Source organism: Numida meleagris, chromosome 13, assembly GCF_002078875.1.
Source record: "Numida meleagris isolate 19003 breed g44 Domestic line chromosome 13, NumMel1.0, whole genome shotgun sequence".
In the NCBI taxonomy this organism is placed as follows: Eukaryota; Metazoa; Chordata; class Aves; order Galliformes; family Numididae; genus Numida; species Numida meleagris.
This window is the reverse complement of record NC_034421.1, coordinates 9092211-9111195: the sequence shown is the minus strand read 5'-3', so window position 1 is coordinate 9111195 and position 18985 is coordinate 9092211. Positions and strand designations below refer to the sequence as shown.

Below are 18985 nucleotides of genomic sequence, written 5' to 3'. Positions count from 1 at the left end.
TTATTAGAAGCTGACATAGTCTATCAGAGTTACAAGACACCTCTGCAATACAAATAAGTTATTCAGAAATTGTTCCCTCCATTTTCAAAGCAGAAAGGAGGTCTTAGTCCTTCACCCTCTCACGTTATTGCTAAGTGATCACTGTTACATGTGATGTAAGTCACTGTTATAAAGATCCCTCCAACTGAAAACATAACTTACCATAAGCTTAACAGTCATAGATTCAGAAAGGCACATGCAAGTGTGAACAAAGCACACAACCAGATGCTGAAGCCACTCAGACAGGGAGCACCTGAAAAGCAGAATTCTTTATGCCTTACTGTCACAGCACAGTTCAATCTAGTGCTATCTTACCTAAGCCAGCCCAAAGAGGTGTATCAAATTACAACATTTCAGTTCTCTGATTTACGTTCAGCAGCTCAAAAGATGACAACATTTGGAATGGTCAACTTCAAGTTTAACATACGTGGCTCCAAAGAGAAGCATTTCATAGGGGTAGCATGGAATAACAGGTACAGCAGGGATAATGAATGAGAAGCTCAGGAATTCAGACGATCTTTGCTCAGGAAACTCCTCCCTGTGGCATATCTACCGGGAAAATGTGCCATGTGCATGAGAGATGTGGGCTGACAGCACAGTTCAGCTGCTTCCAGAAAGATCTGCTTTAATTCCAGCAAGGGCACGGTAGCAATTTAGTTCCCCTTACTCCTTTTTAGCACATCAGCATCCCTCTCTTTTCTTCAACAGCTTATCTCTTGCTCGTAGCAGTGGAAGGAACAATATTTGCTGTCTGATAGCAATAATTTCTCAACACTGGCTCGACTGTATGTGAACTACCACGAACTGTAAAACATCCATATATACTCACCACCTGGAGCTGGGGGTCGCCTAGACAGTGGTATGCAAGCTGTGGTGGGTGCCTCTGGGGTGCTGGTCCTGGCTCCATCCAGTGCCAGCTGAAGGCTCTGGAGCTGCGATGCAGTCAGACGCTCACGCTGCGATCCTGTAACCATAGCAGCATTTTCAGGGCCCAGGTTTGCTATTTGTTCTGGTGACAATGCCTGGGAGGGAAAAAGCCAGAAAAAATCATTTAGACTGCTGATTATACACAGGTAAGGAATGAGGGGAAATAGCCTTCAACATTGTATTTCTATAGAAAAGCTCAAGAGAGCTTAGAAAAACCTCTTAGTTCATTTACTTCACTGGCCACTTGTGGCTTGGCTCTAACAGCTTGATAAGCTTTCTGTGCTAACATTATACTGGACGCTGCTTCAATATGTCACAGGAGTTTCATCTTCCAGTCACCTTTCTGATTTGTGCAAAGACCAATGATGCTGTGCATCTTCTTGTGTTTTCATGTATTTCCTCTTACATCTGCTCCCAAGCAACCTCCCTTGAATCTATGTTTGACCCTTGATTGGAGTTATCAGTAGAGAGAGCAGTGAGTTGAAAAATAATATCCCTTAATCTTATTATTGTTTCCTCCTTTAGACTGCAACTCTTCCAAGTTTGGTCGTACTAAAGCTTGTGTTTAAAAAAGAATATGGAAATTATAATCTTATAGTAATTATATTACACAGAAATTAACCTGTTGGTAAAGCGTGCCATGCATTAGCCACACTGGATGGCTTTGATTCCAGCTAACAACCTGCAGTCACAAGAATCCCTGCACAACATGCCATCTGCAGCAACAGTTCTGCACCCAGGTTCTACTTCATAAGGGATTGTATTTTTCCCTTCCAGGTAGGTCAGACCATGGAGCAAACACTTCCCAGTTTTTTGTTACCTAGCAAATTATGTGCTCCTTTAAACCTCATAAACTCGTGTAAATGCCTGTCATCCAGAAATGTTGAAATGAGCCACTTTTAAACTAAATTAAGGTTCACAATACAATGCAGTTCTTGAAACACCAAAACCTGAATAATGCATGTAGCTCTAAAATAACATAAAAGTGGTGTAAACAAATTCTGCTTTGAGTGTTTCAAATACAGCAAAATGTTCTGGGAACATTCCCTGTTATTTTTTAAGCACATTTTGTATTCTCGTTACTACTCTTACTAACAAAAAAGTATGTTCTTTGCAAGAAATTCTGTAAGATGCCATAGACCTTCACCTTCGCCTGTTTTTCAGACAAACAGTTTGGCTAAGAACATCTCAAGCTTATCTAAACTGTCAGTGGTACTGTGCAGAACAGTAATTGTTCAAGGAGTTATTCTCATTTATGGAGCCTGACACAGTTAACTATCTGTTTAGCTCATCTGGCCATAAATACATCACTTGCCAGAGATCTGAAAGAGACCAGACTAGGCAGAATATTAATCTTGTCACTGAGTCAAATAAAGTCTGGGGCAACGACCTCAAGATCCACGTTCTAATTTCTGGTCCGCATTCAGAGTGGCTGTAATTAGATGTAATTCCTTTCTGATCTGTATCTGCTTGCACAATCTGTTCCTCAGAGCTAACTCAGGGAAATGTTGCCAGATTTTAGGATAATAAAAAGGCTCTTACCTAAGTCAGCAGAGAAATCTGTAGTTGTGATAGCATCTCTGCAAATGTTAATAAACAGAGAAGAAAACTCAGATCTGAATATAGTATCAAAAGAAAGAGAGTCCCTTCTGTGCTTTCTGACCCCAGGTCTTTGCTTTTTCCCTGATATGCATTCCGAGGAAAAAAACAAAGCTTGCTTAACATATTTTATGCTCATCACAAATACAGATAACATAGTTCAAAATGTATGTTTTAGATCCCTGACTGTCTCTCAAGCCATAGAAAAATTCTTACTGGAACCCAAAACCAGTGCTGCAGTTTATTTTTACCAGAGTAAAAGCAATAAAAAAATGATTACTTCTTCACTAATAAAGCTCTTACTTGGAAAATTTCAGCAGGTATACTTCTTATTGCTGTTGGCTGGAAATATGGCATCAGGTTTTTATCAAAAGCTTTTAATTCATCCTCATTCAAACCACCTGCAAAGGTAATACTTTTTTTTATTAGATTGACTTTTAGATAACACTTGTGCAAAATATCTAATAAATGTATTTCTTACATATGTTTCATTGAGAAATACTGGTTCTTTATTTTCTTGTTTCTTACATTGTATTCAAACATTACAAGTTGTCTGACCTTAGTCATTGGTATGGAGCATACTCTATCTGAGGGACCACTAAATAACTCTTTTGCTTGTAAAAGAGACACAGTTGAGGGGAGATATGATAAAAATCTATGAAGTCAAAAGTAGTATTATTAGGGAATGTTTCTTCATAGCTTCTGTTAAAACGGGAAGATTTAGGGAGCATTAAGCAAAATCATTGGAAGGCTTTAAAAAAAGAGCAGCGGGAGGCACCTTACAGAGACTACCACAACTTATCCTTAGTGCTAAAGAAATGGCTGAATGTCCATCCCTCCTCTCTGGAAGAAATATCTTTTGCCAGTCTAGAAAAATCCACCACTACACAAACCTGTCACTCAACACTTAATAACACTGCTTCACAACTATCACCATCTGCAGTCTGAAATTTGTTACCTGCTATAGTACCAATTTCCTGTAACACAGAGCCATTCCAGCTGCTCGCAGTTCCAAACACAGACTCCGTTATCTTCTTAAACTGCCTCAGAACAGGGGTGCTACACAGCAGGAGGCCAATTCTTGCAACAGCAGCACTGCAAAAGACAAGGTTAACATGACATGCTGCAATTGCATGCAATACTAAAAGTGCCTGGAATACACTTAGTCTGCAGTAGCAAGAATGTAAACTCTTTCTGAGTTAAAATGTACAAAATGTTGTTGTACAAATGTTGCAAGCAAATGTGTAATGCCTGGAGCAAAAACCCAGGTTTCACAGAATCACAGAGTTTGGAAGGGACCTCTGGAGATCATCTAGTCCAAGCCCCTGCTAAAGCAGGTTCCCTACTGTAGGCTGCAAGGTCTCATAGTGCAGTACTTGAATGGTGGGATACAAATGGCAGAAGAAATTTAAAATGACTGCATTTTAAACAGCTACTGTATGCCTTCTGTAACAACTACTGCCTTTCTTAAAGCATTTAGAACGCAACCAAAAAGAGCCCTTTAGGCTCTGTAAATCTTCAAGGAAAAAAAGTTTGCATTTTATCAATAGAGATACTAACAATTTTGTTATGTTTCAAATGCAGTACCTGAATTCAGCAGTCCTTATGGACATGATTTCTGTGGAGTTCAGAGCGCAGAGAATAGCTCCCAATCCAACTAAATCAAAGCTTTTTAATGTACTCATTGTTTGCCCAGAATCTTCTAGAAAACTTTGCAAAATAGATCTTGCCTGCAGAAATAAGAAGGTATTAGGTGCGAACTGAGTAAATATAATGGAAGATTTTGCTACCAGCAGCCCAAACTCTTACCGGAAGCTATAGAGTGTTTCAAAGGGACCATATATAATCCTGAGCCTCTCCAATGTAAATAATGGCTCTGTCGTGGCCTTCAGGAGGAGCACTGGCACCACCTATTTGAGTCACTTAAGCAGGGCATGATTATACAGCCACTTCCCAAATGCAAGCAAGTTAAAAGTATTCAGTATGTCTTCTCTTGGGTCACAAGTGACTGCCTCCCTACAAGAAATGGGCACTGAAGTGCCTAACAGAGCTGCCAAATTCAGTTAAATTGCTAGAAAGAAATGCAAATTAATCAACGGGATTAATATGAATTATTTAGGTTTTCTAATATCAGGTTGTCTTGCCTTATTTAACTGTCATTTTCTCTCAATTTAATATGAAAATCTATTGATGTAATCAGAAGTTATTCAAAGAAAGGAAGATGAAAGGAACAAAGCACCCAAGTGGCATACTTGCTGTCTACTTAGGTTTCTAGGCCAGTGAATGCTAAGGTTGGGGTGTACACTACCTCTTCAGTGATTACTCTTAGTGAGAAAAGGCCTGCATCTTCCAGCAGCAGCATCTCTTCAGGGACCAGTGTGAGAGGAGCTGCTGACCTCTTTTATTACTTGGTGGGCAAGAGCTAAGGAATACTGGTCACAACCACAATTAATACTGATTCACTGACTGACCACAATTATTACAATTAACACTGATAGACATCCTCTTGGCTATCTCATCAGGGAAGCCAACAGTCAAGTAGACATCAGTGCTGACCTAACAGCTGTCATCTGTGGTGGCCACAGCTGAAAACAACCAGCAGGGAGTGGGAGGGGTGGCTGTATCAGTTTCCTAGGCAATCCCACGACCTTAATCCCAAAGGAAATACATTCAATAGTAAATTCAGTAATGTGCTTACCTGGGTAAGAGTCCATTCTGCTTGTTGACTCAGGACAGAAATGGTGTCAATTGAATGTAAATCCAGCTCTTCAATTTCATTTTCAGTGAGTGCCAGTGCAGTGCGCCCCAGAGAAACAATATGATAGCTCTTCCAGCCTAGCAGCGACCCCCAAACCTTTAGAACAGATTCATTAATTTATAACATGTTAGATCACTGTCAATCTTTCTCTACGTACACCATCCCTCAAACACTTGTTTTTAAGCGTCCCAATACCTGATATATCTTTCTTTACACACAAAAGGCAGAGATTGGATATTGTGAAGGTAGGTACTGAAATTATAACAGTTAGTTTATCTAGAATATCAAAATCAATGTACTTATATTGATGAGTTCCTCTTCTTTTAGCTTTATTTGTGGTGCAGTTACAGTATAGACTCAAAAGCTGTCACAGACCAGCCCCAAGGAAATTGTAATTTCAGGAAAAGATCTTCCTGAATAAGCAATAATGAATGGCCATCAGGAGCAACCTGCAGAGCCCCGAACTAGCGATTGTATTTAGTTGGGAATTACAGAAGATTGGAGTCAGTGGTCAGTATTGCTCAGGATGTGGTCAATTGCTTTTGCAGAGGAAAGACACTGGGTTTCGGCTGACAGAAGTAACTTGAACAAGACAGGTATATATTGGAAAAAAAAATCCCCTTAAAGATCTCAGATACTTCAGGAGCTTTGCATGATGTCAGCCAGTATGAGAGAGTTCTCTCATATGTGATTGTGCTAACAACTCCATATAGAGAAATGAATGTAAAAGCACATCCTGGGCTAAGCTGACCATTCCATGCAAATATTTTTTCCATTTTCAGAGGGCTGGTGTTTGCTGTACAACTCACAGAAGACAAAGGGTCAGACCTCTGGAACAAGATAAGCCCCACGCAGAGCTGGGGGCTGTGTGCTGACTGTGCCACCACGCACACCCTGGAGATGCCCCAGGACTGTCGAGGTGCTTTGTCTCAACTATGACTCTCAGGTTAAGGATTTGTTTAAGAGAGCCTTTGCCAGACCCACACCTTCTGACTGTGTATCCACTAGATCTTTTATGTCACTTTTACAAGGTCATAAAGAAACAGAAAATGAGCCCAAGTCTGGGAAATTTCAGTCTTCTCCAAAGAAAAGACATAGTAAAAAGCATTACCTGAATTTTAATGCCACTAATTCTCTAGCTTAAGAGATACATGAAACACATACAGTTAAAAATGTTGTGTGCCTGTTTCCTGATCTAGGTCATAAAATACAGAATCTGAGCAGCTTCATAAATAGCATTATCTGACAGTGCTGAAGAAATCTCAGACATAATGGTATAAATAACACAGTGTATGAAAACTGAACCTCTCCTTTGTCCTCATTCATCTAGAGACTACAAAACCATACATCTGTTACTAGCACAGAGCCTGGAGACCTTCCACTTCCAAGTGAGTTAAGCTGCTTACCTTCATTAAGACACAATCTGATAACTAGACTTTTTTGAATTAGTTTGCGGCCATGAGTAGCATGCAGTTTATTTTAGAGGAAATAAATCAATTTAGAAGGAATTAAATCAGGCTTAATCAAACCTTTAATCATAGATGCCCTTTAGTTAATAATACAACAGCATCTTATGCATATAATTTCAAAGAGCTGCAGTTCCTTTGCCTAGACTGATTTCTCATGCTTGGTGTTGACTGCCATAGCATGTTGCATCTGACAGATTAATATACAAAGTCTATCCTTGTCTAGCAGCAGTCTGTCTCACCAATACTCACAAAGACCAAATATACAAAATTCAGTGCACTACAGACCTGTGCATCTTTGAGTTGAATATAGGAGCATATCAACCTTGTTGACAATTTCTCTAGAGCAGATATCACTCTGTAATCACACCTTTATGCTGCACTGCTGTAAAATACTTTAGTTTTCACCATCTCGGATGAGCACTAGTTTTATTATCCTCTAGAATTTTTTCTTCCCTTTCCCACCCACATGCCTCTGTGCTGACAGAGGGAGGCTGTCTTGGGACAAATGTATTTGATGCAGTGAGTTGTTGTCCTGTCACAGCAGACACACAGCTGCACAGTCACAGTCACAGACATCTGGCTAGTGCCTCTTCTCTTCAGGCACCTGTAGTTTGGGAGTTTTAAAAGATGAGCTGCACTGCTAAAACTGCACTTTTGGCTTATCTACCCAAAGCTCCACTGCTTTGGCTGCAACTGCCACTTTACAAGGACACTGTCCAGGCTCACTTTGACGCAGCCTTCAGATCTCCAAGCATCTGCACTTGTCCTACTTGCAGCTAACTGCACTTGTAGAAACTTCCTAACCTTGTTCTGTCATAACAATTCAATGAAACCTAAAAATGACTTCTAAAATGTTGCATCATTTTGACAGAATGGGATTCAGGAAAAGGTAGCCAGGGACAGGTAGGGACAGGTGGAGACAGAGACGAGACAACCTCCACCAGACACTGGTGACCTGAAGCTGAAGACAGCCTGGGCACGCTGACCTCTTCACCACTGGTTCTTCTGAAGCCAAGACAATAGGTATGACTGCACCCTAAGGCTTTTCCTGGCTGAAACAGAAGTCTGTTTGGGACAAAACCAGCAAACAGAAAAAGCAGGTGACCACCAGGATGAATGCACCACCAGGCTCAGAGATGAGTGAGGTCTGGCTTTGAGGGGCCCACAGCTAACCAAGGCAGCACTGCACAGAGCCCACACACTCTGCTGATGCTTTGCCCCTGACACAAGGGACAGTGCTGGCAGCACCCAACCCTGTCCTGTGCTCTGGCACACACCACAGGCACCACCCACACTCAATGCCCAGGGCAGAGACCTGTGGCTTACCCACCCAAGTATCCTCTCTTTCAGTCAATTTGGTTTTATTACACTGTAAACTGTGTTCAACATGGATTCAGACACTTGAACACTCTGAGCTGGATTCTCAGCAGGCCAACCAACAACCTATAGTACAGATTGCTGTTTTTTTCATTTATAAAAGAAAAGTGAGAAGCAAGCAACTGAAAAACCATTGGAAAGCAAAATTGCAGCCAATAGCTCAGAACAACTTACCTGTTGACTCTAAAACAAGGCAATAATCTTCTACCACCACCTCATGTTATTTTTCTAATGAGCAACAGATATTCCTGAAGCAGTAGGGACATCACCATAGCACAGTTACTTCAGAACCCCATAGTTCAGTAGCAGCAAGATAAATTATGCATTAAATTTTCTTTTACATACAGGATAGTTACCTGCTTGGCTTTTTCCTTCAAGGCCATAAGTTGGGAGTCGTTGAAGCTGGAGACAGTCCCAAGAAGTTCCACATTCTTGTCAAAAGTCGCTGCATCCATGCATTTCAGCTCCTGAGCTGACCAATAGACATTTGCTTCTGCTAACTTAATAATTTCATCTGAAGAAGGGGCTCTGGTTGCCAGGCAATCTGGGGGAAAAAAAAGTCAAATAATAAGAATATTTTTCAAAGAGACCAAAATAAAGAAATTGAATAGGAAGATTTAAAAGTTAGGAGGCTTATGGACTGTGAATTAACTGCAAACAATGTAATATTAATTAATTATCTTGAAATGAAATAATTTCCTTAAATATTTGTATCACTGATATCTTGGATATAAAACTATAATTTTCCTAATTTGTCAGATTCAACTATATTCTTTGTCCTTCAAAGGCAGTGCATGCTGGAAAAGAAAAGAGGAGTAGCACGTATTTCAGAACTGTTACAATATGTGCTACAATCAAATTAAAATCTGAATGCACACAATGCTGAGAGCAACTGAGATCTTCCAAGTTTTTTTCAAGACTAGTTGCCTAAAGGAATCAAACTCAGGTGAGAGCTTTGTCTGCAGTAACAGCACTGCTCCCTGGGGGCATATTGCAGTAGGAATCAAACACAGATCTCTGAGATGGCCTCAGTGGAACTCTCCATCCAGCTCCAATGCTGCTCAGAAAAATTTAAATATATATATACATATTCATTCAGTTGCTATATATATATATAGCAACTGAATGAACTCCTCTACATTCAACCAGAACCATTCAACCAGTTTGTTTCTGAATCCAGCTCAACAGGAAAGTAACAGACATAAGAAATCCCTTCATGCTGAAGTACCCTGACAGAGATGTACGGCTTGTAAAACTTGCCTGACATTTAAACAAGGTGGAGGCAGCAACTGGATGTGTCACAGAACCATGGTGCTTGTTCTCCATGTCAAGCGTGTTGTTAAAATGTCAGGAACGAGAGAGAGCATCTCACTTACAGCAGAACTGTTTGGGCAGATGACCTGCATTTAAAAATCTGATTTATGGTCAGCTTCCGGCCCCATGTATGATTAAATGAGAGATTTTCCACTGTGTGTTTTAACAAATCCTGGTCTTTTTTTGGTGTAATCTACCTCTCATACTGACAGAAAACAGAAAATAGAATCCTAACATGCTTGCTTACTGCTCTATCTCCTGTCACTAATTTAGGAAACCTTATTAAACAATTATCTAAACCAAATCTGAAGATATGTGGAGATTATATGGCCATTACCAGTAAAATGCAAGAATTCCACAGATGCTGCATCAGAGCTAAGCTCCCCCAGATAAATAAATGGAAGTGAGGACGTATAAAGTAGATTTGTACAATGAAAGCAGGCAGAGGAGGGATTTATTTGCATCAAAGGAAGCTGCAGTAGTGGGTAGAACACTGAAAAGACCGAATCTGTTGAGCAAACGAAAACGTTGTTCAGTTTGCACTGTACCAGCTGACATTCTGCTCTCCCTGTGCGCTCCCTCCTGTGAAGATGCATTGTTTCACTTTCCCCTTCTGCAAAAGGTCAGCTTTTCTCATGTAAATACTGCCCAGTACAGTTCCTTTCCCCAAGTCGTGAAAACCTCAATTTTTTGTTCTTGGAAAAACAAAACATTGATTTTATTATTTGCAACACACCAGATACACTGGCACAGTTACAGAGGGAAATACTAATTAGATTCCTGGCTTTGCTTCCTGTATCTGATACTTCTTCATTCTTCCTTCTGCTACATAATTATATTTAGTTTGATGAAGAACATATTACATAGATAACATCTTATAACATCTCAGTGCTGTGAGTTAGCAACCTGAATTATTTTTCCACTACTGCTGCTGCTTTCTGGTAGCATCTCGGACACACAATTGCTGAATTTTGCCTCACATGCTCCAATTTGCCTTAAGCATCACCTTTTTTTTTCCCCTGGTATAGGTAGAGATGTATGAACTATCACTAGCAATTATTACTGTCATTACTATTTGCTCACAACCAATAGGAAATGTTAAATAGCAGGTTGGCATCACGCAGAGCATCCCTGTTATCCTAGAGCCATTCTTCTAATACCACATTTTCTAGTAATTTAGAAATCAGCCATAAAACTTCATTCCTTACTGAAACTACAATGTGAGCTGTGTGGAGATTATGCTTGGCAACAGAACTTCAACACCACGCTTAAAGAGCAGAAACATCTCTTGTTGCATCAACACAAACAATTCCTTCATTTTCCATCCTCCAGGCCTGTTCCCAGCTGTGCCAGCGCACCCTGAGTGCAGAGCAAGCAACCTTGGAACCCTGTTATCTTTTGACAAAGGCCATTAGCTTCACTGGCAGGTTTATATTGGTCTCGCAATGCAGATGAGACAGCTCTGCAACTGCACTGAACATGAGTTTGATTACAGTATTTGGGATTGGTGGTGTTGTGATCAAGTTCTAAAGAAACATCTGTAAGGAGACTAATTTTGTAATAATTAAAGATTGGATGGTTTACTTGTTCAGAGAAGAGTGAATTTGCTCCACACAGCTGGACTCTGATACTCTATCAGCTTGATCCTGCTTTTTTAGAGCATGATAATTTGTAATGACTCCTCCGCCCAATAGAGGTCATGGTTTTGTTCAACCAACGCAAAAATACAGCTCTGCAGAACACTACCTCCTGTGTATGAATACAGCATTGTAAGGGATGCCTCAGCCATCATCCAGAGTTGCTGTTACGTAAGTGGGAGGATTTCCAGGCAGGCGCAGGGGCTGGTGAGAGCTTGGACTTGTACTGTTAGACAGAACTGATGGGTAGGTTTTCAAAGGCAGTCAGTACCAGCCTCCCTGAAACCACTGAGTGCTAAATGCTAATCAGTGCTTTCAGAAGCTTCCACCACAGCAAGGTCGTTCTCCACAGCACAAGACGACATGGCCTAAAAATTCTGCTTGGGTGAATTTAAGATATGGGAAAGAATTGTTGTAATAGAATATAGTCAAAGTATGCACCTTCTCCAAAGAAAATGATCAATTTGTCACCAGAGATTCTAGTAGATTGACTATTAATAAATCTTAGACTATAACAAAACACAGTGCCACAACCAATGTCAGATTTCAGAACAGCTGAATCAACATATGCTCATGTCTGGCAAAGGATTAACTATGTGTAATCTTTTGGCACAACAGTAACTTGTCACCTCCACAGCTTCATAATTCAAGGAGCTTCATTTAATTACAAAGGAAGCCAAAAAAGTTAAAAATCAACAAAAAACCCAATTCAAATAATCTTTTCTTTAGTGGAAGTACAGACATTCCAGGAGATACTTAACCTTGCAATGAAGTACTGAAATCAAGTGTTTCAGCAATTGGTCAATGCATCAGATGACTATGGGCAACAGAGCAAAGATTCACCACTTATGTGAGTAGACTGTTAAGTTATTGAGTGCTTTCATTTTCATTGTCCTTGGAATGCATATGATGATCAAGGCAAAAGAAAAAGTCAGTTTGAACTGTAAATCTTGCACTTTGACATTGCACAGACACCAGGTAAAACACTCACCTGGTGTGGTGAGATGTGGCTCCCTGTTGGCAGTGGCATTGGAGACAGATTCAAATACAGTTAATAGAAGCTCTTCAGCTGAAGAAACTGGTTCAATTGTCTTTGCTATTTGCAAAATGATATCTGGAAACTTCAAAAGGAAAGAAAAAAAATAAGACATCTTTCCCTTTTTTAAAATAAATTCTGGAGAGAGATTTGTGCAGACCTCAGCAAAATGGAGGTTAGTAACAGCTCAGCCTCCTTCCTCTTCATGCAGATGCTTAGCAAGTGAAAGGCAATAAACTGGCTGCTTCTGAAAGGTTAACAGCAGATGTTTAAGGAAAAAAATACTAAAAACAAAGTAAATTCTGAGAGATTCTCCCTCTATCATGCCTTCACAGGTTCTGGCAGTATCTGTGCACTGCCTGATTGCTGACTGTGTAGCAACGAACTCCTCTGTCTGTAATGTGCAGCATGGAAAATGTCTTATTTTGTTTGTTTCAAATTTGTCAAATAAATGTAAAAATTGAGCACAGGGACCTAGCTAAATTATGAGAAATAATTTTTACCTTTTCATCTTTTTTAGGGTTTTGTGATGTTCTGGTATCTCTTCTCTGCCCTGCTGGGCACCTCCCTTTCAATTGAAGAGTCCTATTCTATTTGTCAATTATAAGCACTATTTCCTGAGAAAAGCTGCTGACTGTGCTCACATATTTCTGCAGAGTAATGAATTCCTCAATCCAGTACAGTTTACCCTTACACATAAAAAGTTGTAAGATTATATGAACTAAAGAGGGCAAAGAAACAACAAGATGCAGTGCTGGGGCTGTTAGTTGTTATGTGTGCTAAACTGGCCCTTGGGCAAAGGGCCACATGAGTAAATGCTGATTTGATCAGCATGAGCCCATTATTAACAAGTAAGAAACATAACTTTTATGGTTGAGAGGCAGAGGAATGAAGGAAACAATGCTACACAGTATACAGTTCTAAAAATGTTTGTCTGCATCATTTTAAACACAGCATATTTTTTCTGCATGCCAATGTGCAATTATCACTGTATGTATGCAAATAATTGCCTAGAATAGAGAAGAAATCTCAGAAATTTTGATCAAGTCAAAAACGTGTAAATGGATAAAAGCATTAACACATGGCTCCTTGCCAAAATATTTATTACCCTAGTTTAACATTCATAACATAGGTTACATAATCTAGGCTGCTACTGCATTCACAAATCCAAATTCAAACATAATGTTTAATAAATTTAGAAGTTAAAATAAGAACATACCTTTTCAGCAAGGACATTTAATTCTCCTTTTGACAACTGAGCTATGAAAGGTCCAACATCTAACGTTGTTTCAGCTGTCCAGTTCTTTGGAGAACTGAAAAAATATTTTGGAAGATCTTATTAATGAAGAATGCTTGCAATCAAAATTACACTGAAACTTCAGAGTTTTTCTTATACTGTATCATACAGGAAAGACAGATGATCCTACGCCAGTGTAATGATTCGTGCATACTGAGCAACCTGGTCTGGTGGGAGGTGTTCCTGCCTACAGCAGGGAGGTTGGAACTGGATGATCTTAAAGGTCCCTTCCAACCCAATCCATTCTATGATTCCATTATTAACATCAGACTGTATTTTCCCATCTCCCTCTGACATACGGAGGATTAGTGGAATTCTCAGGATGTACAGAGAAAGCCTTCAAACGTTGCTTTGCCTTCTCTCTCCCTCAATGTTCGTAACATCCTTAGCATTACAGTGTTCAAGAAAAGAGAAAGTTATTTTCAGAACAATTAAAATTTCCCATTTTCTATCAGATTCATACTGCAATAGTATTCTGCTAAATGGAATCCAAATAAGAACCATCATAATCAAAACTGAAACCATCCTTTTTCTAAATACCTTATCCTAAGGACCAACTTGGCTGATAGGCAGGCAATACTTGCAAGTACTTGCTTCTCTAAGTTAAAACAAAACCAAATCAAAACAACAAACAAAAAATATATTGTAATGTTGAACCATTTGCAGGATTACAGGCACTTTTTCATTGCTGCTGGGCAACTGCAGCTTTCCCTGATGCCAATGGGAGCTGTGGGTCTTCAGCATTTCTGAAAAACAGGCCCATGCTCACCTAGGAAAAGTGGACAGTTTCCCTCTCATTCTGAAGAGATCAAATTCACTAAGCAGCTCAGGAAAGAAACTCAGTCTTTTCGAAACAAAGGGACAGAGACAGGAAACATAGGTGATGACACCGAAAAATTAAACAGCTTCTTTTTTGGCTCCCTGTTAGGCTGTCAGAACTATCTCCTTCACCTGTAAGATCCAAGAGCAGATGAAGGCAGCTCTAATGCTTCAGAGAGGCAGGTCTAATGACACCTAAGCCGCTTCTGTTTTAGAAATCCTTTCTATGATCCTTTCTATACCTCCTGGAATAACATGCTAAATTATTTGGAGGAATATGTAGGAGGTTCTGCTCTGAGTGATGTAGGGTGTTTCAAAATATATGTTGCTTAGCCCTGTGCTTATTTGGGCTGTTTGACACAAAACTGACAAATATTAGCCAACCCATTTCGGGGTTAACTTAACACAGCACTTGGATAAATAATTTTCAGAGTGGAAAACTCTGCAGGAGGTAGTAGTGTACCAGTCTGTTGAAAGTGTGTGTTCTCTTAGAAAACTGTTGGATTTATTGCCCTGCTATGAGGACACTTGACTAGACAGGTGTTATATATGTTAATAATAAAAAGAAGTGTTATTTAGCACAGCGTGTCATGATTCATTCACATGAATCTGTATAAAGATAAAGAATGCAGGGATGGCATCTGTTGGAAAATACAGATAACATTACCACAAAAATCCTGACAACTAGGAGGAAGCTGAATGAAAAACTAAAATGACTGAAAGCACCCAGTGACAGACTTTGGGACTAAAGGGATGCTTAGAAACTAAGTATTCAGTCTTTGCCTTCAGAGGCAAGATATCTCTAAGAGTATGCAAGAGATAAATGTTATATTCTTGACAGAGGACAGCTTTGCTTTTTGCGTGACTGATACAGCGTGGTGGTTCAAACCAGCCTCCTAATCTCAGTCATTAACGATATCTAACACGCTCTCTCCTCTGTTGCTTCAATTGGTTGAACTTTATATCCCTCTGCTTCCTCCTCTGGCTCTCTCCAGTTGCCACTGGTGCCTGCAGTCATCCTTTTCTTCTCAGATCAGTGCACAAATGTGAGAATTCTTCGGCTCTCTGTCCCATACTTCCCCAGTAACCCCTGGCTCTTGCAACACCAGAGATTCTTGTTGCCTGCCACTCCTCAACCATTATGCTTTCTCTCTTTTTTCCTCTGGGACTTAACTTATCCAGGGTGTCCCTGGGGCTGTAGTTTGTTCTGCAGTTATCACATTACACACAAACAGAAATGTCATTCTAGTGAACAGAGAGCACTGCCTTAACACTCCACATGCCTTAACTGCCAGCAGAAGCAAGGTACTATACCTAATGCCTTACCCATATAACTCAAGGAGTTTGTATTTAATTTCAGTCTTCTGCTCATGGCTAAGCTGTCGGCAGAGTTTGAATTGATGAAGGGCTGCTGCCATTGCCTTTAGGGACATTCTGCCATGTAGAAAAGCTGGAGGTAAGTGGCAGATTAGATTTCCAAGTAGGTCAACATCATATTCATCAGCAATGGAGCCATTCTGAAACAAGAAGCATTTACTTTGTTGACTGAGCTAATCTTGGCTCTTGCCCTGTATCACTCAACTGCATCACAACACATTTAAGCCCTGTGACCCTTTAAGGAACAAAGACACTACAGTTTGCACTAGCAACTCTATCTACAGTTTCTGCTGAAGCCACATTATACTTCTTGCTCTTACCAACACAACTGGTGATATTTAATAAGCAATTGTTGAGCTCTAGTGCATTCTTTATTTATTTCATAATGAACCACACATAAAAAGTAATGTAAAATGCTTGCCATAGTCTCCAGGTGACCACTCAACAAGCACAGAATCAGTGCAGTTCTGCTCCCAGGAGAGTCCTCCCATGGCCCTGTGTGGCAAAGGGGCCACAAGCTCCTGTTACCACAAAGCTTCATTCTGCAGTTTCTCTATCTAAAACACGAGGGACTGTAGGAGTGGTTCATATGTACAAGGACATGAATATTCAAAGCTGCATCACAAACTAGCTTTCCTTAAAAAACGATGGCTGCTGAGCTTCCTGGTGGCAGGAATCACAAAATCTTCTTGGTACAACTGTCTGTGCCACATACAGCTCAGAAGGAGTGGCAATGGTTGGAGCAAGAGGGAATAGTTTCAGCTGCAAATGGGTTGGCAGGGTCAGGCTGTCCCAGCCACTTCACTGTGATCAAAGACATTTCCTAAGAATATTTGGTAATATTCACAGAGGCCAAGAAAAATGTTTCCTTAGGCAGATAACAACAAAATCAAAACAGTGCATGAAGAAAATACAAAAATAGAAACAGGTAAGACAAAAACTTATGCAAACAGTGACTGACATCCCTGTACGAAATGCAGTGCAGCAATGAGTGCAAGCAGAACCACAGGATGGCTGATTCTGGATGAGCTCTGGAGATTGCCTGGTCCAAACCCTGGGCTCAAAGCAGGTCAGCTACAGCCAGTTGCCTGGGGCCTCACTGGGTTGGGTTTTGCACATCTCCACACACGGAAACTCACCCTAAGCAATCTGTCCCAGTGTTCAAACATCGTTACAGTAACAAAAGCCTTTTCCTTATATTTACTTGGGATTTCCTGTATTTCAGTTTGTGCCCTTGTGATCATATATAGGTAAGATCCCACCTGAGCCTTCTCTTCTCCAGGAGAACAAATTACAAACAGAGGCGTTCTTTTGATCTACATGAAAAATACATGAACTCTCTATGTTGATCTATAATAAATCCTCACTGCAGAGCTGTTTCAAAAACAATTCTGGGTAGCTCTGGCATAACAGGGGTCTTTGAACTCTTACAGACACCAGGCTTCTGTTAGGAATAAATTAGGAGTTTGGTAAAACTGCATATCACTGCCTGTAGACCAGTACAATCCAGAAAACCACAAATTGTTTGCTGTGCTTTAAAAAAAGACAACAACTGAGTCTTAGGATTCAGCTCTACTGGCACTTCCAGCAAGTTATTTTTGTAATTTTCTTTAAAATATTTAAATTAAATGTCTATTTTTTTCCAGTATTTCTAGGTGGCAAACTTAATTTGGAACCCTGTACAAAGGAGTCAGCACAGTTCATCCTAAGCAAGAAAAGCATCTTTGTTGAAACATGGAGATTTTCAGAGTTTATCTAAATGATGCTACAGTCTTAAATTGCTGTTGCTTGTATGATGAAGAAATTGCCATGCTGTGTTACTGCCTTTTGGTCTGCCAGGCCATGAGCTACAGCTTCACTGCACAAATACAGAGCAGAAGAGCCAGTTGATGTCTATCTACAGGAGACCATGAACATCTTTGTGCACTCTGGAGACTACAAGCATGCAGTGTGACTTTGTGATGCACCGTATGACAATAAACAGAGAGAAAGCTAATCAGCTACTCTCAACTGAGTTTGGAATGTTCAGTGGATTCTGTGCAGCTCCCCCTCCACCACCGACCCACATAACTGTGCCTACCAAGCATTCCTGCACTTTCTGCAGCACAATTTCTTTTTTGCGAAAGCTTGGAGACAAGAGGTCCATCTCAGTCTTCCCAAGGCTTCCAATGAAAGGGACACACAGAGGGCCTGAAATGTACTCCAGGTACTCAATCCTGCAAAAGAATTAGAATGGTCTCAGAACACAGACCTGACCTTCAGATGCCAATATCCACTCCTATAAAATCTATGGAGACAGAAAACCTCAGAGACGGGTCTGAACTTCAGAAATTATAAATTGTAGTTTATAAAAAAAGTGCTCAAAAGAAAACTCAAAATGTACTGCTACAGATGTGGTAACTTCAGATGGGGTAAGATGTAACTTACGGGAGCGCCAGGAAGAAGAAGGGAGGAATAGATGCATTGGAGACTTTCCAAAACTTCCAAGCCAAACAATTAAGCTAAAAACAACACAAAAATAAGATCTTAAGCATTTGTTATTTTTGAGGAAGAATGGAAATATAGCTTGTAAATTAGCATACAGGAAACCCTGTGTGTTATCTTCAGAGAGAAATTTTCTTTACCTTTTTTTTTTTTTTTTAAACACAGGGAAGTTCAGACTTTATTTTCTGCAGACATCAGAGATGAAACATTCTATGTTTGGGTGCACATGAGTGCTTGTATTTTTCCAAAAGCTATATATATATTTCCAAAAAGATTACTTATAGATTAGCAAGGTGGAATGACTGTAAAAACTTCTTGCAACTCTTAAGTGGCAAATGAAATTGCCAAAATGAATATGATAATGAACAAATTAATGCATACAAGATTTAAATGAAATATTTTAACAGACAAGTTCACATGTACACACATGTTCACATTTGGACAAAAAATCTGACAGAAGATTAAATTCCTATTTACTTGCAGTTTGGATATTGAGTGTATTTATGCACACAAAGTCTTTTTCTGGTTTTACCTGATACGGAGAAAGCAGATGAAGATTATTTTCAAAGACTTTGAAATGGTTTAAAAAAGAGTCTGTGCTCATACTTTCGATCAGCTGGCAAGTCACTCCTTTCAGAAGCTGTCCTGTACTGATAGGGAAAGCAAAGTTCAATCTTTTCAGTATTTTTAGTAGGATCTAGTCCTTACTCCCCACAACCTAAGGTTTAGTTTCTATGACCACCTCTCTTTTCTTTCTTGTAATCTAAAGGCTATCAAAACGTATAAATAAATAAATAAACATAAAATAGTACAAAATAACCACATGATGTTTACCTTAAAGTTGCTCTGGTA

The 18985-nt window shown here is 39.8% G+C and overlaps 1 protein-coding gene across 5 annotated transcripts in view; it reads right to left on the bottom strand.

Annotated features, from left to right (window-relative positions):
* The window catches only part of OTOA (otoancorin), a 36846-nt gene that overhangs the window by 1299 nt on the left and 16562 nt on the right, over positions 1-18985 (bottom strand). For 4 of the 5 annotated variants that reach the window (XM_021411345.1, XM_021411346.1, XM_021411344.1 and 1 more), the window contains 13 exons: positions 18666-18783; positions 18077-18150; positions 17730-17865; positions 15599-15789; positions 13376-13469; positions 12112-12241; positions 8526-8713; positions 5264-5419; positions 4153-4295; positions 3524-3660; positions 2869-2966; positions 869-1061; positions 202-292 (listed from right to left, as the gene is read on the bottom strand). In XM_021411345.1, the coding sequence (XP_021267020.1) occupies positions 216-292; positions 869-1061; positions 2869-2966; positions 3524-3660; positions 4153-4295; positions 5264-5419; positions 8526-8713; positions 12112-12241; positions 13376-13469; positions 15599-15789; positions 17730-17865; positions 18077-18150; positions 18666-18783 (1735 nt within the window). In that variant the 3' untranslated portion in view covers positions 202-215. Of the gene's footprint in view, positions 1-201; positions 293-868; positions 1062-2508; positions 2547-2868; positions 2967-3523; positions 3661-4152; positions 4296-5263; positions 5420-8525; positions 8714-12111; positions 12242-13375; positions 13470-15598; positions 15790-17729; positions 17866-18076; positions 18151-18665; positions 18784-18985 lie in introns of those variants that run through there. The other variant, XM_021411347.1, reaches the window with a different exon arrangement.